At 45.4% G+C, this 25217-nt stretch overlaps 1 protein-coding gene across 1 annotated transcript; it reads right to left on the bottom strand.

Annotated features, from left to right (window-relative positions):
• Window positions 1-782: 782 nt before the first annotated feature.
• On the bottom strand, window positions 783-19443 carry Pygo1 (pygopus family PHD finger 1). Its single transcript, NM_001191117.2, has 3 exons — window positions 19138-19443; window positions 3846-3931; window positions 783-2133 (listed from the first exon to the last, which is right to left on the bottom strand). Exons 1-3 carry the CDS (start codon window positions 19184-19186, stop codon window positions 1015-1017), a joined length of 1254 nt encoding a protein of 417 aa, NP_001178046.1. The 5' UTR covers window positions 19187-19443; the 3' UTR covers window positions 783-1014.
• Window positions 19444-25217: the final 5774 nt, after the last annotated feature.

Genomic DNA, 25217 nt, shown 5'->3' with positions numbered 1-25217 from the left:
GCAGAAGCCACCGAGCCTGAAGCACAGCCCCAAGCAAGATCTGGCCTTGGCTGGTCACCGACCTTTACTTGAAATGGATTTTGAACTTCCCCGAGGCTCATCTTACAGATTCAGATCTCCAGAACATTCTTCCAACCACCAGTGCTTAGTACTCAGAGCAGCGGAGCCCTGTAAGACCACACTGCCACTTCTGTCCCAGTTCAGAAGCATGTGGAAGAAGGTGTCCACAGTTTTAAAGACACTGCATTATTGTGTGGAGAGCATTAACAGAAACAAGAATAATTTAAAAACTGAGAGCATAATGCCAGCACAATTCTAAACAACATCCGTGGAAACCATGTTATGCCAACTTTACTAAAACCGGCGAGCTGATAACAGCAATTGTACATGGCACGACCCACCCGTCAACTAGCAGATGCTACTTGGAATAGACTATACCACCAGTGTGTCTCATAGCTACATAAATATCCTGGAAAGACTGGCTTGAACAATGAAATTCACATATTTCAAAGACCCTAGCAGAGGAAGAACCAGGTGTCAAATTCTAACAATAAAGTAAAAAAAAAATTAAATCCATTAAAGATCCACATCCCCCTACGTTATCCCCACACAGACTGTATTCAGAGAACATGTTAAATTGATCTACTCTTGAACCAACTATGTATGTCCACATAGTCAAAGTTTAGCACTGAGATAAACATTTTTCAATGACTCTAACTTTTCAAAGTTACAACCTGCCTACTTTTGTTATATATTATTTTGAAGCTTCAAGAGGCTTTATGTTTATGATAAATAACAATGAACATTTATTTATAGATGTCTCTACAGCAACCCCCCACATTAATCTCATTTTAAGACAACAAAAAACAATAAAATGAAGCATTATGTTAGTAAGAACTAAAATGTAATATTTTTGTGTGCATTTAAAAAAATAATGTCAAACATTAAACTCCCATGTCACCAAATCTCTGTTCTACAGGGAAAAAATGAACCCACATTAGCTGACAACCATGCTTAGGCATCGCTGCCCACGGCAGGTGGACCAAAGGCCTCTCTAGTGCGCATTAGCTGGACATCCTTGTCAGCCATGCACGTGTCACAACCCCACACTGCGGATGCTTCAGCTGTCAACAGCCCATAGGCTGTTTCGGTCATTCCGGTGCAGATGCGATGAAACCACTTCTGACAAGAGGCCTCACACAGAATGGCATCCTGATCGTCGTTTACTTCATTTGTACAAATCCCACACGGGTACACAGGGTCAGAAGATGAATGGCCGTGCCGGCTGGGGTGCAGGGAGAACTTGCGGCTTTTGTCAGTGGTGCACAGGTCAGCCGTGCCCCTGGGCTGCCGGGGCTTGTTCTGGGTCCCATTCGCGTGGTTGTTGGTGGGCTCCGCGCTGCCCGAACGGCTGTTCTCTTGAACGACGTTGTTTCTGTTGACATTTTTTAACTCGACATTACTCTGATTGACTGGATCCTCCATATTTAAATGAGGTGGGTGAGTGGAAGAATTCTGATTCGTGGTTTTGGCTGCCCCTTGCGTAAAGTCTTGTTTGGGGAGTGGAGCTTTTGCTTGACCAAACGAATTTGGGGGTGGAATAAACGAGTGATTCGATTCTAAGGGAGAGTTAAAATTTGAATTATTTCCAGGGGCAAAATTAGATGCCAGGTCAGGGTTAGATACTTGGCCAACATTCTGCGGGGGAATCTGACTAAAGTTTTCAGCAGAGCCTTGTCTAAAATGCTGACTGGGCATGTTAATGTCCTGTGTCAGTACGTTATTATAAGGTGGGTTTCCAAAATTCGAGTTATCATGTGGCCCAAAGTTAAAAGCATGAGGCCGGTTAAAGCCCATGCCCAGAGGATTCTGAGGAAATGGATGTGGCTGATTCCTGAGTGCGTAGGGACCACAGTAGGGAGAAGACATTCTTGGAGGGACGTGGGGTGGCATTCTGAACGTGCTGTAGCCTCCAAATCCAGGATACCCAGGGCTAAGATAAGGGTTGGATGAAGGCAGTGGCTTATAGGAAATCGTGTTGTAGCTGTCATCGAAGGGATTGGCAGCCACGAGGTGGTCGGCGTTTGGATTTGGCGGTGGTGCGTACTCAGACAACGGAGGAAAGGAAGCTCCCTGCAGAGAGGACAGAAAGGGAAAAACAAACAGTCCTGAAGCAAATTTAGTCCCTTCCACTGCCCTTCCTGATGTCTATAGTTAATTATACCTGATAGAAATATACGGAGCTGCAGAGATAGCTCAGTGGTCAGGAGCACTTACTGCTTTCCCAGAGGACCAAAGTTTGGTGCCCGGCACATGGAGCACAGCCATCTATGAGTCCAGTTCCTGGCGATCTGACACCTTCTTCAGGCCTCCACCAGCACTGGCACATAGAGGCACACGCCCACCGTATAAAACACGCTTTTCTCACTTGTGAGTGGCGACGAGGCCCTCTTTTCTAGCCCAAACTTGCTGTCGCTAGTTCAAACTTTGCTTAACTCTCTAAAGAAGCCCATCATTGGGCAAGAGAGTTGCTCAGCAGTGAAGGGCACTGGCTGCTCCTCAGGACCTAGGGTCCAGTTCCAGCACCCATGCGGTGGCTCACAACTGTCTGTAGCTCCAGATCCTGGGGATCTGATGCCTTCTTTTGGTCTCCATGGTTACCAGGCATGCATGTAGTATTCAGAGATATATGCAGACCGTCACTCATACTCATAAAATAAAAATAAATAAATCATTTTTAGAGGCCCGCCACAACTTTCTGGTATGTGTGCTTGCCTGCAGCTCCACTCTCGATCTTGAAACACTGAAGTACTCCAATCGAAACTTTTTTATACTCCAAATAGTCATAAAGCTAGACAATGATAAACAAGCTCCAAGTGTGTGTGTGTGTGTGTGTGTGTGTGTGTGTGTGTCAAAAGAGCCATAATTAAAGCAATCTCAAAGCCCTAATCTCTATACATCTTAATGGTTACAATTCAGATTTAACAGACAGTGGCCAAAATGGAAACAAAACATAATTTAGATTCCTATCAAAGTAACTCATACTCCTTTTCAGCTGAAGAGTGCTCCAGTTTATACCAAATAAAACCATGGAGAGATGGTCCCTGGGAACAGCACTTGCTGCCCTGGCAGAGGCTGGCGTTTACTTCCCAGCACCCACAAGCGCTCACAACCATCTGTAACCAGTTCTAGGTGATTCAACGCCCCCTTCTGGCCTCCATGGGCACTGCATGCACATGATATACAGACATGCATGCAGGCACTCATACACATACACATAAATACACAAATAAACATAAAAAAATAAATGCCTGCGTGTGTTTATTATAACCACACGTTACAACGAAGACTTCCACTACAATTACTTCATGACATCCATACAATATCGGTTGCCACAATGACAGAACAATTACTTCAAGTTAAAACCATCTAAAAACCTTTCGACAGAACTGCAGGCTAGACGAGCAAACAGCACGCTGAGTGTGGAACACTCTGTCAGGCTCTGAAGCAGGCAGGAAGCAAACAATGGCCAAATAACGTTCCTCACATATCTCCCTGATCACCCCAAGCGAAAATTGTTACTGAGGAAAACATCAGGGCTGGAGAGGCAGCTCAGGGCTTAAGAGCACTGCTCTTCCAGGACTTGAGTTCAGTTCCCAGCACACATTTCAGGTGGCTCACGGCTGCCTGCCTGTAACTTCAGGCCTCCTGGGGTACCTATACGCACGCGCGCGCGCGCACACACACACACACACACACACACACACACACTTGCTTTAAAACAAACAAACAACAAAACACTAGATCTCAAAAATAAAAATAACTTTTAAAAAATGTCAACTCACCTGTGTGCTGGCCTTGCGTTTTTTCTTATCTGGGCTTCCTAGTTGTATATTGGGCCCTCCTAACCCATCCAGTCCACTGTCACCACCTACAAAAAAGTAAATTCCAATAATATTCCCACTTGGGGTGAAACTGCTTTCACAGATCTCACTGTGATAGGATTAAGGCAGGATACAAAGACAGGGAAAATTACAAGGGCAGGAAACTGGGAGGGGCCCCTCCCGCAGGGATCTAGCATAGCAACTGCTGAAGGCCAGCTTCGTCCCCAACAGCAAACCTGCAGCTCCGGACTCCACCCCTTTGTCACTCCAGCAGCCCCTGGTTTCCCCTCATCACAGTATAATCTCACCGAGGGCATCTCTGAAGCATCCTGTAACTTCACTTAGCAACAACAACAAGGCAAAGGGATGAATGAAAGGTTTCTAGTCAGTCTTTAGAGACGTAACTCGAGAGCCACTAAAATGGTTTATGTAACTAAAGCAAAGATAATGAATGCCCTCTTTCTGAGGAGCCCACACCTACCCACTGTTGGCCATGTCACCGGATTTTTCTGAGCTCCTCGTTTTTCCTAACTTCCATGATTTAAGTCTACATTAAGATATCTTTATGCTGGAGAGATGGCTCAGGGGTTAAGAGCACTGACTGCTCTTCCAGAGGTCCTGAGTTCAATTCCCAGCAACCACATGGTGGCTCACAACCATCTGTAATGGGATCAGGCATGCATGCAGGCAGAACACTGTATATATAATAAATAAATCTGCCACACCCGATTGTTTATTACTAATTAACAAAAAAGGGGGAATGTAGGATAAAACGTCAGAGCTCACTTCTGGGATTGCAGACAGTTTTCAGCCACCATGTGGTTGCTGGGAACTGAACTCAGGACCTCTGGAAGAGCAGCCAGTGCTCTTAACCACTGAGCCATCTCTCCAGCCCTGGACACTGCTTTTTGTAATCCCCCCACTTCCCCCCTTTTCCTTCTTTTCCTAATTCTACTAATTGTAACCTGTGACCTAATCTACTTGTCTAGATTTCTTCAACAACAGATCTGAACGATTTCTATCCAGATTTTTGATCAGTTGCTACTACAGGATTATCAGCCCCTAAATACAGGACCAGAGGCCTAAGACCTCAGATACCCTGACACTGAATGTCAAGTTTGCCCCCAGGACCTAGGTGCCCTTAATCAGCATGAAGTAGTCTAATGATAACAGGACCCCCTTTCCTGACCCTTAATTGTTGAGGTTTGTTCTGTTGCCATGTATAGTAATGATAAATTCTATACCTGAAGGTCTAGGCCTACAAGAGATTTCTCATGTTTACAAGCTTCTGTTGTGTAAACACTGTTCCTTGATCTAATACTATTGGTTACATAAAATTGGCTCCAGCCAATTACTGGAAGGATTAGAGGTAGGTGGGTTTGGAATGACCTGGTTGGAGGAGAGAGACAAGGGAAAGGAGGAGGAAGAACAAGAGAGAGGAGGAAGCTGCCATGAGGGGAGAGGAACCATGAGTACATGGCCAAGAAAAACAGCAAGTATATAGGGTACACTGCTGGGGAGGTAGCCATGTCAGCAGCTAGAAAAGTAGATTAGGGATGACCCTCCCAGGAATTGTCAAAGCCAAATAAAATAACCATAGTCTGAGTGTCATTTATTTGTAACCTAGTTGGGTATAAGATTAAATGGTTTGTACATTTTGGCACCAAGACCCATGACCCTGAGACTCATAGTCTCATGCTCTACGGGTTGAGCTAGCTGGGGTGGGGCTAACACAGCACAAGATACAAACTAAAAAGTCCCAAGAGTCTAACTGTTAAGGTATTGAGTTTAAAGAACAATAAAAGAGAAGGGAAGCTAAATATAAAAAAATTCATAGAGAGAAAAAAATTTAATTTAAATGTTAAGAAAATAAATCTTTAGGGAGAGATTTGAAATTATAAAAGAAAAATGTTTTCTATATTTGGGATGGTGGGAAACACAATAATACAATGCTTCTGGATTTGATATGATCTTCCTTTGCTTATCAGCATACAAATGGCTATTCTGTCAACGATTACAGTTTTGTATGTCATCTTTGGGAGAAATCAGAATAAGACAGACTTGGAGAAAGAACAGACTGGGAAATTAGATACTAAATTAGAGACCATAAAAGAGAGGTTCAAGGAATCTTTAAATCAAAATCTTTAACTCTCAAAAGAATCCAATCTGGAACTTAACAATAACATCAAAAAACTTAGTTGCAAACAAGCAGGTTCCACGGGGGCTTGAGGAATTAGAATGGTGGTCCATAGAGATGCAATATATTGAATTACAAATCCAGATTCTGCTTAGGCAGAACGTAAAGGAATGCCAAGCAATGGTCTGTGTGTTTCACTGTGTGGAGTCTGGAGAATTGCAGTATGTACACATGTTGATACATAGTACACAGTATTGCAGTATGTACACATGTTGACACATAGTACACAGTATTGCAGTATGTACACATGTTGATACATAGTACACAGTATTGCAGTATGTACACATGTTGATACATAGTACACAGTATTGCAGTATGTGCACATGTTGATACATAGTACACAGTATTGCAGTATGTACACATGTTGACACATAGTACACAGTATTGCAGTATGTACACATGTTGATACATAGTACACAGTATTGCAGTATGTGCACATGTTGATACATAGTACACAGGAACACACTTGGAGCTCCAGGAGACTTCTGCCTGGCGTTCTGAGGGGAGGATTCTGAGACAGCACATTTATCAGAGGTGATGGCTGTCTCGGAGAAGTCTTTACAGATTAAAACTGATGATGCCTAGACATACATGTCCACTAGAGCACAACAGCTGTGACGACATTACTGCATGACATCTATTCTGGAGATAGCTTACAGGCCTACAGGTCGAGCCATCATAAAACGACCTAACAGGACTTTGAAGGAAATGCTCATAGAAGAGAAGGGGATCTGATATTTCCCAAAGGTGGTTTAAAATGTGCTTTGTTGACAGTCAATGAGACAAATCAAACAACCACTAAGATACACTGGGTTTTAGAAAGGTCCGTGGAGTTAGACTAGCCTAGAGAAGTCCTAATTCCACGATGGAAGAAGGAAGATATGTTACGCTGGGGACGAGATTTTATGTTTGTTCTGACAGGAAAAGAAATGCTATATCATCCATCCAAATCATTGAAAATAAGACTTGACTGGGGAAGACGCCCTAAAGACCATGGCTACAACCAAAAAGAGGGAGATTGGTGACATCAGCAAGACAGGAAATGTGTGTGCTGATCCTGCTTATGTGAGAACAGCTCTGAGACTGGCTGAGACATTAGCCAATAGATCTGATTGACTCCAAAGTCCTCAAGACTTTCCATACTATTCTTTTAAATGCTATAAGTAAAAAATTGACACTATAGTCTGACATAATCCAAACTAACTTTTAAAGAAAGGTGTCTTTCATCTGTTCAAAGAGCAGAGAAAAATCGTCCCAGATTGATCTGTGCATGGTGCACACTGCAGACGAATGTCTTCACAGAACTGTGTAGTCCATGTACGGTTTTGTATAGTGCAGAATGGGAGACTGAGAGGGCAGCCCTGACAGGATTCACTCTTGGGGATACTGAGATGCTGAAACCTGCTGCTCCAGCCCTCTGCTTAATCCTACCTCAGCCGTCGAATGCCAAAGACAAAGTAGCCATAGTCTGAGTCTCATTTACTTGTAAGCTGGTCGAGGGTAAGCTTAAATTGGTTGTGCCACACCCGATTGTTTATTACTAATTAACAAAAAAAGGGGAATGTAGGATAAAACGTCAGAGCTCACTTCTGGGTTTGAAAACCCACCAATCCCTGAGCTCAAAAAATTTACCAATCCTTGGGCTCGCCCCAAGATCAGGACTTGAAATCCCACCAGCTGCCACCCTGGAAATCTGGGAAAGTCTGCTCGAAAGAAAACCTGCCTCCAGCTCGGTTCTTTGCTGCTTCTCACCTGAGCAGAGGCAGCCACCCTCTTGTGTCTTTCCCAATAAATCCCTTACGTGAGGTTTGTTGTGCAATGTGATTTGGCTCCCAACTGCCAGGATACCTTTCCCCTCAGAGCAGCAACACTTCCCCTGGGAGAGCCCGTCCCCACAGAGCTGTAATGCTTACAACCGTACACCACAGTAAACAGCCCCTCTCTTGGTAAATAATTTTTTTTTAGAAGTCTTGGAGGGCTTGGGTTGGAGCAGAGCCTTTGCCTCACATGTGCCTTACACCCAGGTTTGATGCACAGAACTTCAACCCTCTCCTCCAAGTCGAGGCAGGAGTACCATGCCTCCCGTGTAGTATGATTTTCTCTGAGGTCTGGCTTATAGTCCACATGCTTCCCCCTCGGAGTTCACCTCTGAAAGCTTCAGAGATGGTGGTTGTCTCCAATAGCCACCACATCCAGGAAAATCCTAATACCCTACTGTGGGCACTTACTTTGCGGATGACTATAAGAACCTGGTGTGCTTTCTGTCTCCAAATCAGAGCATCTCGAGTCCCATCAGCCAGACACAACCACGAGGCTGACTCCCCTCAGACGCCCAGCTCGCTGTCCATGGACCTGTTTTCCTTCCGTGTATACAGATGGACGCCTAGTAATATTCTCATAAAATCAACACTACCTTTTTAATCTTTTTTTTATTTTAAATTTACATTGGTTTTCTTCTTGCTCACATGTACCTCTGTGTACCCCATGCCTGCAGTGTGCACAGAGGCCAGAAGAGGGCATCAGATCCTCTGCAACTAAAGTCCCACAGCTGGGAGCTCTGATGTGGGTGAAGAGAATCCAACCTGGTCCTCTGGAAGAGCAGCCAGTGCTCTTAACCACAGCCATCTCTCCAGCCTCCCAAGACAATATTTTTGAAGAAACAGCGTTAAAATTTGAAATTCACTAGCCTTTCATAGAACTAAAAGAAATCAAACTATAGTGTTTTCTTTATTAAAGGAAAATTTCTTTTTCCTTTCTGTTTTATTTTTTTTCCTTTCCTTTCTTTTTGAGACAGGGGCTTGTGTAGCCCAGGTAGGCCTTTAAGTCACCATGTAGATAAGAATGGCCTTGAGCTTCTTAGCCTCCTGCCTTCACCTCTCCAGTGCTGGGATTACAGGTACATGTCACTACTCTGAAATAATGCTGGGAACGGAGTCCAGGGCTTCTGCGCACTAAGCAAACACTTGTGTTAACTGAGTCACATTCATGCTCAAACGAGTTGTTTTTTTGTTTTTTGTTTTTTTTTTTTTAAGATTTATTTATTTCATGTATGGGGATACTCTGCAGCCATCTTCAGACACACCAGAAGAGGGCATCAGATCCCATCACACATGGTTGTGAGCCACCATGTGGTTGCTGAAAATAGAACTCAGGACCTCTGGGAAGAGCAGTCAGTGCTCTTAACCACTGAGCCACCTCTCCAGCCCCTCAAACAAGTTTTTAAAAAGAATCCTGTAGAGCGGTAGTTCTCAACCTTCCTAATGCTGTAACTCTTTAATACAGTTGTGGTGAGCCAACCATAACATTATTTTTGTTGCTACTTTAACTATATATTATTTTTGTTGACATGTTAACCACTATAACAGTAATGTTGCTACTGTTGTGGGTTGTTATTTAGATATCTGTGTTTTCCAATGGTCTTAGATAACTCCTCCAACCTGTGAGAACCACTGCTCTAGGGATTAAGGAAAAACACTTTGAAAAAAACATTACCTTAGGGCTGGGGAATTAGTTTGTGGTTAAAAGCACTGACCGCTCTTCCAGAGGACCTGGGTTCAATTCCCAGCACCCACACAGCAGCTCACAGCTGTCTGCAACTCCAATTCCAGGGTGTTTAACACCCTCGTACATGCATGCAGGCAAAACACCAGCATGCAGGAAATAAAAATACGTTAAACAGTACACCTTCAAAAATGCGAACACTATAAAAAAGATTATTAAGTGGGAAAGTTGTATTTTGCCCTTACATTTTATTTCTTTATTTAAATGGAACTGGGATTGAATTCAGGGCCTTACACACACCAAGCAAAACTCTACTCCCAGGCTTTGTTCCCAGGGCTTTTTCATTTGTAGACACATTCATTATCGATTTTGGAAGTAGAAGATATGATTTTATATCTCCTCCTACTTTTGCCTGTCTTTTATTTTTTTAATTTTTTAAATTTGTTTATTTTATATACGTGAGTACACTGTCGCTGCCTTCAGACACACCAGAAGAGGGCATCGGATCTCTTTACAGATGGTTGTGAGCCGCCATGTGGTTGCTGGGATTTGAACTCAGGACCTCTGGAAGAGCAGTCAGTGCTCTTAACCGCTGAGCCATCTCTCCAGCCCCTTTGCTTGTCTTTTAAAAGAACTTTGTTACACTTATTTATTTATAAGCTAGGTGTGGTGGCACATGCTTTTGATTCCAGCACCAGGTATATAATACATGTAGGCAAAATACATACATATAAAATAAAAGTATATTTTTAAAAAATAAAAATAGCCGGACAGTGGTGACATATGCCTTTAATCCCAGCACTCTAGAGGCAGAGACAAGCAGATATCTGTGAGTTCAGAGCCAGCCTGGTCTACAGAGCAAGTTTCAGAAGAGAGGCAGAGAAATCCTGTCTCAAAAAACCAAAACCAGGCTGGAGAGAGATGGCTCAGCGGTTAAGAGCACTGACTGCTCTTCCAGAGGACCTGAGTTCTATTTTCAGCAACCACATGGTGGCTCACAACCATGTGTGATGGGATCTGATGCCCTCTTCTGGTGTGTCTGAGGACAGCAACAGTGCACTCATATACATAAAATAAATAAATAAGTCTTTTTTTTTTTAGTTCTTTTTTTCGGAGCTGGGGACCGAACCCAGATAAATAAGTCTTTTAAAAGAAACAAACTGGGGGCTGGAGAGATGGCTCAGTGGTTAAGAGCACTGACTGCTCTTCCTGAGGTCCTGAGTTCAAATCCCAGCAACCACATGGTGGCTCACAACCATCTGTAATGAGATCTGATGCCCTCTTCTGGTGTGTCTGAAGGCAGCTACAGTGTACTCATATACAATAAAATAAAATCTTAAAAAAATAAATTTAAAAGAAACAAACCCAAATCATTGTTGTTGTTGTTGTTGTTGTTGGTGGTGGTGGTGGTGGTGGTGGTGGTGGTGGTGGTGGTGTGTGTGAGAGAGAGAGAGATCTCATTTAGAGCACTTGTTCTTGCAAAGGATCCAGGTTCAATTCATAGCACCCACATGATGGCTCACAACCATTTGTAATCCAAAGGACTCGATGCTGTCTTCTTAACCACTGAGCCATCTTTCCATCCCAGCATCAACTTCATAAACATAAGCCCTACTGAAATAACTAGTGGACAGGGTGACCGAGAGAAACAGGGCCATCCATCTGAATCACCCGGCAGAGCGCTGGTGCTTGGTTATGGCAGTTGCCACTGTAAGTAGCTGTACAGATGGATAAACATGTGCGAGGGGAACCCAGGACTTTGCAAGAACCAAAGAGAAACCTTATCTGAAGAATCGGCTTGGGAAGGGGTAGGAAGGCAGTGTGTTCAAATAAGGAGACTGTTACCATATTGTGTGCAAACAGGGGACACATTTCAGCTACTGGGGAAAAGAGCACCTGTATGTCTTAGATTGACACTGTTACTGTTTGAATGGAAACATCTCCCACAGAGGCTCAAGAAGGTTTTGTTCTGAGACAAACATGTAGCTGACTCTAGCATGAGATTCTCCTGCCTCAGCCTTCTGAGGGTTACAGGTTTGTGCCACTATGCCCAATTCTGAAGGCAGAGAAGCTTTAAGGGATTCTGTGTGTTTACTGGCACAAGTAGAGGTTGATCTTATAAGATTCTATTTATTCTTTTTTTTAAGATTTATTTATTATATATAAGTATAGTATGTCACTGTCTTCAGACACACCAGAAGAGGGCATCAGATCCCATTACAGATGGTTGTGAGCCACCATGTGGTTGCTGGGATTTGAACTCAGGACCTCTGGAAGAGCAGTCAGTGCTCTTAACCGCTGAGCCATCTCTCCAGCCCGATTCTACTTATTCTTGATTCTGGTCTAGCTCTCCCTGCTCCTATCTGCAGTCATGTAACTAAGCCTCCATCATGACTGTCCCTTCCCCACTGTGGGACCTGAAAATGTGAGCCAGAGCAAAACTTCATCCCATAAGATGTTCTGTGAGATACTTCTGTCATACAACTGAGAAGTAAAACACGCAACTGCCAGTCAACATGTTAAAGACAGAATGCAGGCGACTGGAGAGAGGGCTCCACGGTTAAAGCTTTCAGAGCACAGGAGTCTGGGAACAGAATCTACATGGATGTTATAAATGCCTGCAACCCAAGGTTGACAATGCTCCCTTCTGGACATTTAGGCTCCTGCATAGGACAGGTGTGAGAGAGTGTGTATAACACACACACACACACACACACACACACACACACACACACACACACACACCCTTGTACACACATGCACAAAACACACACAGGGATGGGGGTAGGAAGAATAGAGTGAGGGAGACAGAGTCAGACACACAGAAATAAATCTTTTTTTTTTTTTTTAAGTTCCATCTGGGGGGCTGGGGAGATGGCTCAGCGGTTAAGAGCACTGACTGCTCTTCCAGAGGTCCTGAGTTCAAATCCCAGCAACCACATGGTGGCTCACAACCATCTGTAATGTAATCTGGTGCCCTTTTCTGGTCTGCAGGCATACATGCAAGCAGAACACTGTATACATGATAAATAAATCTTTTTTAAAAAAGTTCCATCTGGGCAAAGACAGCACATATCCTTGAATCCCAGCACTCCGGAGGCAGAGGGTGGTAGATAGCCGTGAGTTCGACCAGCCCTAGCCTTATCTAAACAGCATTCCGGACCAGCCAGTGTTATATAATAATACTCTACCAGCTGGGTGGTGGTATGGCATGACTTTAATATCAGCACCCAAGAGGCAGAGGTCTGTGAGTTCTAGGCCAGCCAGTGTTGATGATAATGAGATCTTTAATCTCAGCACCTGGGAAGCAGAGCCAGGCAAATCTCTGAGTTCGAGGCCAGCCTGGTTTACAGAGCTAGTTCCAGAACAGCCAGGGATACGTGGGGTAATACTGTCTCAAAACAAACCAGAAGAGTCTACTTAAAAACAACAATAACAACAAAATCACACGGGGGGCTGGAGAGACGCTCAGCAGTTAAGAGGCCTGGCTGCTCTTACAGAGAACCTGACTTCAGTTCTCTGCACCGACACACAACTGCCTGTAACCACAGTTCCAGGGGATTCAAAGCCGCCTTCTTGCCTCTGAGTCCTCCTGCACACATGGAGTGCACATAAATCCACACAGGTATGCATGCTTGCACATAATAATGCACACATCACGTTTTGTTTGGTTTTCAAGACAGGGTTTCCCTGCGTAGCCCTGACTGTCCTGGAACTCACTCTGTAGACCAGGCTGGCCTCAAACTCAAAAGATCCACCTACCTCTGCTTCCCGAGTGCTTGCATTAAAGTCATGTGCCACCAAACTTATTCTTTTAAAGAAGAATAGATGTTCTTCAAAACACCCAGATTCATCCCTTTGTCCCTCATACGTGCACTCTTCTTCCTCTGCGTGTGACATCCTCCCAGCATTCCTTTTCTGACAGCTCTCTCGCTCTGCTCCAGTCTTCTCCACCTGTCTCCCAGATGTTAGTATTTTCAACGCTTGTGACCTCAAGGCTCTTCATTCTCTCGGGTAAGCTTGTGTGTTCCCCAGATGTTAATTAGTAGTCACCTGTTTACCTACGACTTCCAGGTCTCCACTTCTGACACAATCCATTGGCTTAAGTTACAAGCCATGCCAGGTGTATTCTCTGCATACACTGGAAAGCCCTGGGGGTGGGGTGGAGGTGGGGTGGGGGTGGGGTCTGAGTCAGCCTCAGATTCCTGATGATGCACTGAGCCACGCACAGTCCGATGTTAAACTTGGAAACCTTTCCCTCCTGTCCTTCCACTTGCTCTTCTGTCCCTCTTTCTCCAATCTCAATCCTAACCCTCCATACATCTCTCTCAGTGGGGCATTTACTAGATACTGCCCACTGTCACGTCTCCTCTCTGTTATTTCTCTAAATGTCGCCCTTCCCTTATGCTACTGCTAACTCAAGCATTAATATTCACAATTCCTTCTCCATCTGTGAGTTTGTTTCTCTTCCTCTATTCTCTTGGGGGTTCCCCTCCAGAGTAAGCCTCGGTGGGAATTCTTTCTGATGGTTTACTCTTTGTAGAGACAGGGTCTCATCTACTGCCTGGCCTTTCACTCACTAAATAACCATGGGTGGCCTTGAAACACCTCCCCCACTTCCTCTGTTTGCTTATTTGAGACAGGTCTCTCCATTAATATCCCTGGCTGTCCAGGAACTCACTCTTTAGACAGAGACCAACCTGCTTCTGTCTCCCAAGTGCTGGGGTTAAAAGCATGTGCCCCCTCATCCAGTTTATCTGAAGCTGGGTTCAAATCCAGGGCTCCCCACAATCTAGGCAAATATCTACCCAACTGAACTATATCCTTAGCCTCCCAAAAGCATTTTTAAAAAAACAATTATTTCCTTTTACTTTGTCTACATGTTTGTCTTTGCACCATGAGTGTGCATCTGGTGCTGAAGGAGGCCAGAAAAGAGCATTGGAGCCCCAGAACTGGAGTTGCAGATGGTTGGGAGCTGACAGTGGGTGCTGGGAGTTGAACCTGGGTCCTCTAGAAGAGCAGCCAGCATTCTTAACTACTAAGCTAGCTACCAAGTCCCAAGGAAATCTATATTTTAATAACAAGATATCATGATGCCTTTTTGTATTTCTTTCTAAAACAAGGTCTCACTATGGCATTTGAACTGTCCTGAAACTCACTCTGTAGACCACGCTAGCCTGGACCTCACAGAGATCCACCTGCTTCTACATCCCAAGTGCTGGGACTAAAGGTGTGCGCCACCACACCTGACTTATTATGATCTAGAAAGAATGCTACAGCAAAGTCCTCAGTCAATGACTTCTCATTTTTGTCAAACCTGAGTTCTATCTATTGTAGTATCTTATTTATTTATTTATTCATTCATTCATTCATTCATTCATTCATTCATTATGTGTGGAGGAGTAGATGTTCCACAGCATACACATGTCAGCCAAAGGGTAAGTTTTTTTTTTTTCTTTTCTTTTTTTTCGGAGCTGGGGACCGAACCCAGGGGCTTGAGCTTGCTAGGCAAGCGCTCTACCACTGAGCTAAATCCCCAACCCAGGGTAAGTTTTTAAAATCAGTTTTCTTCCTTCTATTTAGAGGTTCTGTGAACCCAACTCAGGTCACCAGGTTTACATCACAAACAGTGACCTGCTAAGCCATCTTACTTTTTTAAAAATACTTTTGTTATTATTTTAAATCATGTGCAAGCGTGTGTGAGAGAGACTGCAGGTGCCCCTTGGAAACCAGAGCCTGGAGCTGGAGTTTGAGGCCCTTGTAAGCCATCCGACATAGGTGCTGGGAACTGACCTTGGGTCCTCTGCAAGAAAAAGCAGTAAGTGCTTTGAACTACTGAGTACTGGGCCACCTCCAGCCCCTAGATTACCTTCCTCTTTCTCTCTTTCTTCCTTTCTTTCTTTCTTTCTCTCTCTCCCTCTCTCTCTTTCTTTCTCTCTCTCTCTTTCTCTCTCTTTCTTTCTTTCTCTTTCTTTCTTTCTTTCTTTCTTTCTTTCTTTCTTTCTTTCTTTCTTTCTTTCTTTCTTTCGAAAACCACACTGACCACAGAGACCTACCTGCCTCTGCCTCCTGAGTGCTGAGACTGAAGGCTTTCGCCATCATTGCTTGGCTGTATTACTTTCTTAACAGTTCACTTAAGGTTCTGGAGAGGCGGCTCCGGAGTTTAGAGCACATGCTCTTGCAGAAGATGGGAGTCTGGTTCCTATCACCCATATCAGGCTGCTCACAACTGTAACTTTATCTCCAGGGAGTCATATACCCACCTAGTTTTATGATTACTGCTACTACTCACGTGCACAGGCTCCTCTCCTTCACATATGCACATAATTTGAAATAAAATAAATCTCCTTTAAAAAACAATTCATTTTAACTGAAATATGTGTATCTATGACATACACATACATATGTATACGAATCTTATCCTATGTCAGGAATTTAATGAAATCTTTTAATACACACGAAATAAACACAAACCTACTACGAGGTCTACCAGGGAAAACAAGTGAATGAGAACACCCCGAGGAGCCCGGCTCGAGAGTCTACACCCTACAAAAGCTACGTCGGGCAAACAGTCTCAAAACATTATATGGAGTCCCAGGGCAGCTAATTTCAACAGTATTGTGCGTCAGAAAAGCTCAGATAGAAGCAGGATGTACTCATTCATGTAGTTTCTGCCCCAGAAGGCTGAGGCAGGGGCCTGCCTGGAGTTGGAACCAGCTGAACCACAAAACATGAGCCTATTTAAAAATCGAAACAACACCAGTCAAGCCTTGGTGGTGCACACCTTTAACCCCTGCACTCAGAAGGCAGAGGCAGGCCAATCTCTGTGAGTTTGAGGACAGCTTGGTCTACAGAGTGAGTTCCAGGACAACCAGGACCATACAGAAAAACCCTGCCTCAAAGACAAAACAAACGAACAAATAAAACACCCAAACCAAAGCAAAACAAAACAAAACAAAAAAGGGGGGGGGGGAAACACAGAACTTTTATGGATTATGAACCAATCCAAAAGTGTCTGAAAAAATTAATGTTTAGAAGTGAGTTATTACAAAGATACTCTCCATGATGTAAAAACATCGGCTGTGTGTTTTCTTGTACTTTGGGATTTAACTCTTAGAATATTCTTGAGCTGAAAACTGAGCCAACTCCCTACTGCTGCCGCGGTTGCAAACACAGCAATATGAAGGATTATCCCTGTTCTCGGCCACACTATCAAATGCTAACACGTTTTAATTAACATTACGTTTAGTTAGAACAGACAGCTATGATCAAAGACACAAACCCGAGAGCTGTTTCCTTTCTGTTAATCCCGAAGCAATTTATAATAACAGGCAAACTTTATTGCGAAAATCTCAGGGGAAAAGCGCATCTCAGAAGGGTCTATTTCCTTAATGGCTTTGGCAAGTCATACCACAAACAACGCAGGATTACCACCAGCCGGAACACTGTGGTGCACATCTTTAGTCTCAGCACTCTCTGCAAAGGCTATCGTATCTCTGTGCGTTCCAGGCTAGCCTGGTCTACATAGTCAGTTCCAGGAGAGCCAAGGCTATACAGTAGGATCCTGTGTCAAAACAGACAAACAACAGCAACACAACAAAAATTCACCAAAGGAAAGGTTGTCTGGACATCGAGCCTTTAAAAGCGATGCTCTGCTCAAAGTTAAAACTTTTGCTTCAATAACTAAAAAAGCCCACTTCTCCTTTTCTTCCTGGTTATGTGCATGTGGAGGCCAGAGGTGGTTCTTCATTTCTTTCCAACTTATGTATTCCAGCAGGATCTCTCACTTGAAACCCAAGCTCACCAAGTCAGAGTCTAGCTTGCTCTGGGGATCCCTGTCTCCCCTTCTACCTGCTGGAGTGATAGGAGAGCTGCCACACCCACCTGACATTTACTCGGGTTCTGGGCACCTGAATTCCGATCTTCACACTTGTTGGGCAGGTACTTTACCCACTGAACCCTCCCCCAAGCTCTAGAAAAAGGGAATTCTACCTAAACACTTGAGAGAACGTCTTCTGGATGCCACAGCACTGATGTCACGAGGCAGTTCAGTTATGTGCATTCTGAAGTCAAAACATCAAAGGATGTCTGTATTCATATAAGCCACATGAAAATTTGCCCATTTATGTGCACCTTATCCTTTTTTTTTTGATGGAAAGGTTATGCAGTAGCCTTCCTGCTTCAGCCCTTCCCCTCAGTCTTATCTTCTACACAACACCCACACAAACCCCTTAGAAACCCAATCACTGCTATTCTGAAAAACTGTCCAGTTCCCATTTCAGAGTAGAAGCCAAAATCTGTCTGTCTGCCTTCCTTCTTTTCTTTTTCCTTTTTCTTTTTTGACAGGGTCTCAGTATGAAGCCTTAGTTGGACTGGAACTCACCAATATAGATCATGCTAGCCTCAAACATCCTCACAGACATCCACCTGCCTCAGCCTCTGCCTCTGCTGTGTTGGAACTAAAGGCCTGCCCACCACACTTGGCAAAAGACAGTCTTAATGACTCTCAAGACACACTCACTTATCCTCAGTCCATCATAACTGACTGTCCCGGCTCACCTTGCCACAGTTACCACAGCTTCCTTGCCACTGCTTGAATGCACAGGCTAACCAGACCCAAACCCTTCACATCTCTGGTTCCCTTTGCCTGGAGTGCCTCCCCCAACCCCACCCCCGAGGTATGACAGGGACTGTGCCCTCTTCCTTCCAGCCCATCTTGATCACCTTCTACACACTCTTGGCTGCCCCTCTCCATCGGTCTTTCTACCCCCATCCCCTGCTATGGTATGTTGCACAGTACTTTACCGTGTATATCGCCTACGAGCGGTGCACTCCTGTGTGGTGAGCATCTACATTCTTTATTCACCATTTTAACCCGCGCCAAGAACAGTACCTAGTACCTAGTACATGTTCAACAAATATTTGCACAATGAACAAACTTTGGGACTCCCAGACTTAGAAACCCATCCAGAGCTGAAAATAAGAGCTGGCGGGTATCCCCATATTCCCAGATGGTATTTGGTAGTGTGTTTGTGTGTGTGTGTTTTAAACTTACATGCAGTACCTTTTGTTCAGGACATCTTTCTGCGACAGTAAGGTATTCACATTCCTTACTAGTTTGCAAGGAAGAAAACCAATGATGCAGGAAGCTGATTTTGTATGATTTGATTCTTAATCTTATTGGTTAATAAAGAAAACGCCTTCTGAATATATCTAGTTCCTCTCCTTAAACTAAAGGAAAATATAGTGAATATGTGTTTCCCTTTTGGAGGGAGGTGATTCCTCAAAGTGCCTCAACTCTCTGGCAGTACAACTTAGTTTTCTGGGGGGTGGGTATTGTTCGCGGGTGTATCTTTTTCGCCCCGAGGTGTCTATTGTGATGTGTGGTGGGAAGCAGGAGAGGGGAGACCGGGTAGGAAGGGATGCTGATCGCTGCACGTCTGCACACAAAGTGGGGACACCGGGCGCCTGGGGCCGCGCACTTAGGCCCGGGCCGCCCCGGTGGCTTCCCCATGGGCCCGCGCTCACCCAGTCCTCTCAACCCGGTTAGGTTACCTCTAACTCTCTTCAGCGCGATGGGCTCCTTGTCCTGTTCTGCTGACATTACCGACCGCCGCGCATGGCTCGCCCCCGGGCCGCGGGAAGCCGGTGTCTTTGATGCGGCGGCCCCTCCTCCTCCGGGTCCTCCTTCTGGTCCTCCGGGTCCTCCTCCTGGTCCCTGGAATCCTCCCGGCCGAGCTCGGAGCCCAGGCCGGCCGGGCCGCGGGCCGACTTTGAAAAGTTTAGGAGGCGGCCGAGGCCTCGGGGCTCCGAGCGCTTGCGGGGCTCAGCCGGGTTCTGCCGGGCTCAGGGCCGCGGCCTGGGGGCGGCGCCCGCGCCCGGCCGGGAGAAGACGCGCGCCCTGGGCCGCGCTGCGCAGCGCTCCGCCCGCGCGCGAGGGAGACGCGGCCTCCGCGGACACAAAAGCCCCCGGCCTGCAGCGGCCGCTCAGGGGACGTGGCGCGGCCCCGAGGCCTCCCCGCCCTGCCTGTGCTCCACAGCCCAGCACGGGGCCGGGCTTCGGGGGCGGGGACCCAGGGCGCGCGGAGCCCCGCACCCTCACCCGCACCCGCACGGGGCTTCAGGACCGCGGCCTCTCAGGGAGGCTGCGCTGCGCTCCGGGGGACCGTGTGCGCCAGGCCCTGCGCTCACCCCGCGCCCTCCAAGGCCCAGTACCCCCGGCCCTGCGCCTCCCGCCCGCGCCCCGCAGCTGGGGCTCTGCGCTTCCCGCTGCCCTCCAAGGCCCAAGACTGGTTGGCTCTGCGCAACCTGTGCAAGGCGCAAGGGCTCAATGTACTGCTCCGCGCTCCCCTCCAAGACCCCCAAACCCTCTTGAATTTGAGTCCAGCTCCTCTGCGCCCCGGGCTGCTCTCTGCCCTTCAGGCCCCAGGACCCCGGGCTCCACGCCCCTCTGCACGCCCAGCCCCAGCCTCCCGAAGGAAACAGCAGCTCTCAACTTCATCCCAGCCACCGCACGAGTCTTGGCCTCACAGTCAGATTTCAGAAAAACTTTGTCAGAGAAAGCAGTATAGCATAGGATATGGGGACACCCCGCTTTCCCCGTGCCCCATGGCTCGAACTCGTGTTTCTGCAACGCCCCCGTCTTTGGAGGCGCTATGACTGAGTTATTCTAAATAGCGCATAGAATTAACACCAGAAGAGCAGTGGGAAAGGTGACCTTACATGGACAAGATTTCCCCATCCCAATCCAACGGGAGTGTAAATTAGATTCAAGTAGTGGTGGTCCACATTCTTCCCTTGAGCTCTGTGACCCGAGACAACTGAGGCATACACTCTCAAGGTTCATTTTCTGATTTGTAAAGTGTGTGGGACTTCATCTCTATGGTATCTTCTAGTTCTGACATTCTCTGAACGTTTAGGAATGTCCCTGGTTCGTTGTAGTTGTTCTGGTTGTGCTAAGAGAAACTAGGTGCAGCCTCCAATCTTCCATCAGGTAAAATATCGTTTGTTTCTATATCCGACCTTAGACAAGTATGTCTGACAAGTGTTCTTTAAGCACAGGAGGACCTATAACTAACCAAAACGGGATTCTCATCTTCCTATACACAAGACTTACAGAACTCATTCAAGTGCTCAGGCAATGGCCAAGGCAAAATCCTACATTTCTGTTTAGAAAAAGAATAGCTGGGTCCTGATCGGTGGTGGCACATGCCACGCCATTAATCCTAGCACTCTGGAGGCTGAGGCAGATGGATACTTGTGTGTTCGAGGCCAGCCAAAACTACATACAGAGAGTCCTTGTCTGGGGGTGGGGGCAGACAAGCATGAGTTAGGTTCCTCAGCATTTGCATAAAAGCTGGGCACTGATTTGTCTGTAAACCCAGGACTGGGAAGTTGGAGAGGAAGAGCCAGTGTGCCAAAAACAGTAACAAGGTTCACTGAGAGACCTTGTCAAAAGTCAAGGCAGGGCAGAGGGGCTGGAGGGGTGGATCATTGGTTAAGAGCTGCTGTTTCAGATAGACAGATGACGGGGGTTCTGTTCCCAGAACTGACATATTGGCTCACAATCATCCATTACTCTAATTCCAGGGGATCCAATGCTCTCTTCAGATACTAGGCACAGACATGGTACACATACATACGTATGTATGTAAGTACGTGCGTGCACGCATGTGTGCATGCATGCGGGCAGGCAGACAAACAGACACTTATACACATAAAATAAGAATAAATCTTTTTTAAAAAGCTGGGCATAGGAGCCCACACCTTTAATCCTAGCACTCAATAGGCAGAACCTTGTGAATTCAGGGACAGCCTGGTCTACGTAGTGAATTCCAGGCCATCTTAGACTACATAGTGAGTTCCAGATCAACCTGGGCCATACAGTGAGACCCTGTCTCAAAAACTAAACTAAACTAAACTAAACTAAACTAAACTAAACTAAACTAAACTAGACTAGACTAGACTGGAGAAAGAGCAAAGCACTAGGAAGCAACCGCTGCTCTGTTTCCTGACTGGGATATGGTATGACCTGCTGCTTTGTGTTCCCTACCATGGTGGACTGTGCCTTGACCTATGAGCCAGAATTAACCCTCCCCTTCATAAGCTGCTTTTGTCAGGACGTGGTATCACAGCAGCAGCACTAAGACAGCACCCCATTTACGTTGTGCAGGAGGCACCCTTGTGGTCTGATGACCTCTTCAAGGCCTCCTAATGCTATCTCTGTGGTACCTGAACTCTGAAGGAGACACACTGTAAGCAAGACCAACTATGAAATGATATCCAAGAAGCGAGAGAGTGCCTCAAACACTGAGGTAGGGAGAAAGAGTTGGGGAACTGTGAGAAGCAATGACTATGACATTGCATGAGGTACCAGCCATGAGCTTGCTTGACAGCCTTGTCTTTGTGGGATGGGCACAGGTAGAGAAATCTGGTGGTGACATTGGGGGAGGGGGAAGTGAGCTCAGTTTTGGACACCCTAAGTCTGAGATTGGGAAGTTCAGTTGACAGAAAGATAATACCTTAGGTTATGCATATACTAGTACCTGGGGTGAGGTCACATCTGCATTGATGGTATTTATAAGTTATTGTGTATCAGTGCTGTATAAACTCAGTATAAACAATCATTTAGTTGCTTATAATTCTGTGGCCAGGCAGACTATGCTGGACTCTGATAGAATGTCTATTTGCAGTATCACAAAGTAATTCAGGAATTTGTGGTCAGTTGGTAGCCTAAGGCTCTACTTTCCGGTAAGTGGATGGCTTTTAGCAGGAACAATGAGCAAGCATCACAGCTGGGTTGGGGGCAGCGTCCAGCCCTATAGTCTGGGCTCCTTCAGATGACAATGCTTACAAGATTTGCAAGAGCATAAAGGGAGGGCAAATCTTACTGTGCAAGCACTTTCCAAGTCTTGGCTGTGCCTCATTGGTTAGTTTATTTGGTCAATTCTAGAACCACTGTAGGAATGGATTACTACATGGACACAAAAAAGAGCAGAACAGGGCTGGAGAGATGGCTCAGTGGTTAAGAGCACTGACTGTTCTTCCAGAAGTCCTGAGTTCAAATCCCAGCAACCACACGGTGGCTCACAATCATTTGAATGAGATCTGATGCCCTCTTCTGGTGTGGGAGAAGACAGCGACAGTGTACTTATATATAAGAAATAAATAAATCTTTAAAAAAAGAAGAGTAGAACAAATTGGGACTGTCACTCAAAACATACAAGTGTCGTTATATTAAGACTCATGGGGACAGGGAAGGGAGACAGGGAGACATGGTGTTTTTACACAGTTATACAAATACTCTTCATACTTTCATGTCTGTTGCATTCTTCCAGTCTGTTCAATGGGGCAATGCCAGATCACTATGAGGAGTTGTCACTATGCCTCAGTACTGCTACTGATCCAGCATCATGGACACAAATCTTTAAGTATTGAAGGAAAACTGAAGTAGCATCATATTGACACAGTCCAGGCAGTCCCCATGACTATGGGGAAATCTGTCTGTCAGGATCTAGAATCACCTAGGAGACTAACCTCAGGACATGCTGTGAGGAATTAGTTAAATGAGGTCAACTGAGGTAGAAGACCTACCTCCCTCGTGGGGTCCACCATCCTATTTCCTGGGGTCTTGGGCTGAATAAAGAGAAAGTGAAAAAGAAATAAAGAATAAAGTGAAAGAGAAAGAGAACACCAGCTTGTCTCTCTGTTTCCCCGAGGGAGGGAGGCTGTAATGGGATGCTCTAGCTACCTGACACTCACCATGTTGGCCTGAGAACCAAAACAAACCCTTCCTTCCTTAAGCTGCTTTGGTTAGGTATTTTGCCACCGCAAAGAAAGTCACTAATACAGGCTGTTATCTCCTTATGCCCCCCAAATGGTGAGATCCCTTTCAAAAATAACCCTTCACCTTGCTGTACTCAAACCCATGAGAAACGGTTATGAGCTCCTCAGGTGACCTTTACTGCACCTCTCGTTCAGAGATGTGCAAGTACGTAGACAGACTCCACTGTTTAGAAAGACATCCCAGTGAACGTGGACAGACCCAGGCCACAGATGCAAATGGAGTCACCCAGAACCAATGAAGATAGCTAAGAATAGAATTCAAGCCAACACATGTTTTCAAGGTTACACGGAGACAGAGAAACCTATAAAGGAAATGAAGAAGAAATGGGAAATTGCAAGGCAGATTGTTAAGGGCATCAAGAAAAGAACTCCCCTGTAAAACTACACTCCAAGTCAGGCCTCACGGTCACGGACTCCATGGTTTGTTATAGTTTGGTATTTTTATCTTCCTTCCGTTATTTAATTCTTTTAGAGTGAGAGAAAAAAAACATGAAGTTGGGGGACTGCAGAGGTTGGGAGGTCCTGGGGGGACTTAGGGAAGGGCAAAGAATATGATCAAAACATATTACATGGAAAAAATAAAAAATAATTAAAAAGAAAAGAAAACCCACCCACCCTATATGTGACCCCTGAGGACACTAATGTGACCATCACATAGGGTCCTTGCCTCACTTCACTCTGTTTTTTACAGTCAACAGGAAAAGGTGGGCTTTTTTTCAGGGCATAAATATTCCCAGAATAGGCAGATGGCAGCCTGAGAGAATTTTTTTTTTTTTTTTCGGAGCTGGGGACCGAACCCAACCCTGAGAGAATGTTTTAAGAATGAGCAAGATGGGGGGCTGGAGAGATGGCTCAGCGGTTAAGAGCACCCGACTGCTCTTCCAGAGGTCATGAGTTCAATTCCCAGCAACCACATGGTGGCTCACAACCATCTGTAAAGAGATCTGATGCCCTCTTCTGGTGTATCTGAAGACAGCTACAGTGTACTTATATATAATAAATAAATCTTAAAAAAAAAAAAAAAAAAAAAGAATGAGCAAGATGCATGAGTAATTGTGAATGAAACCCAAGTTGGAACTAGGTGAGACCAGGGCAAGGCTTAGTGTAAAAAGAATACTCGAAATATGGAATGGTTGGCATTTTATGAAGTCTTTTAAGAGACAGAAATGTCCAGTTTTAAGCCCTTAAAAGTCTGTCTTCGGGGTTGGGGATTTAGCTCAGTGGTAGAGCGCTTGCCTAGCAAGCGCAAGGCCCTGGGTTCGGTCCCCAGCTCCGAAAAAAAGAAAATAGAAAAAAAAAGTCTGTCTTCACGATTCATCCATGTTGTACATGTATCAACAGTTTTATTTCTTTGGGGGGTAATATCTTATTGTATATACAGACCAGTACATTAATTTTCCTTATTTACACTAAAAGATCGATTTTCATGTAACTCAGGCTGCCTTGAACTTGCTATGTAGCCGAGGATGGCCCCGGACTCTTTTTTTTTTTTTTTTTTCCGGAGCTGGGGACCGAACCCAGGGCCTTGCGCTTCCTAGGCAAGCGCTCTACCACTGAGCCAAATCCCCAACCCGGCCCCGGACTCTTGATCCTCCACCTCCCAAGTGATGAGATTAGGGGAATGGATTTCTTGAAGTGGAAATCTAAGGGTTCTTTGAAAAGTCATTTTGCTGAGGCAAACAAATGAAGGAACGTTTAGTTGAAGTGGACACAGGTGAAAGACTAAGGCAGACTCGTGAAGGAACATTTAGCTGAAACAGACTACGGATGTTCTGCTAAAGCAAGCATGT

Source organism: Rattus norvegicus, chromosome 8 (assembly GCF_036323735.1).
Source record: "Rattus norvegicus strain BN/NHsdMcwi chromosome 8, GRCr8, whole genome shotgun sequence".
Taxonomy (NCBI): domain Eukaryota; kingdom Metazoa; phylum Chordata; class Mammalia; order Rodentia; family Muridae; genus Rattus; species Rattus norvegicus.
The sequence above is the reverse complement of the archived record's forward strand: the minus strand, read 5'-3'. Positions and strand labels throughout refer to the sequence as shown.

What these genes read in the sequence shown, in the direction of transcription:
- Pygo1 (NM_001191117.2), bottom strand. Translation starts at nt 19,186, where the DNA reads ATGTCAGCAGAACAGGACAAGGAGCCCATCGCGCTGAAGAGAGTTAGA. An exon ending in CGCGCTGAAGAGAGTTAGAG is followed by an intron (nt 3,932 to 19,137) that starts GTAACCTAACCG and finishes ACTTTTTTGTAG; the next exon opens with GTGGTGACAGTGGACTGGAT. An exon ending in AACGCAAGGCCAGCACACAG is followed by an intron (nt 2,134 to 3,845) that starts GTGAGTTGACAT and finishes TCCTCTCTGCAG; the next exon opens with GGAGCTTCCTTTCCTCCGTT.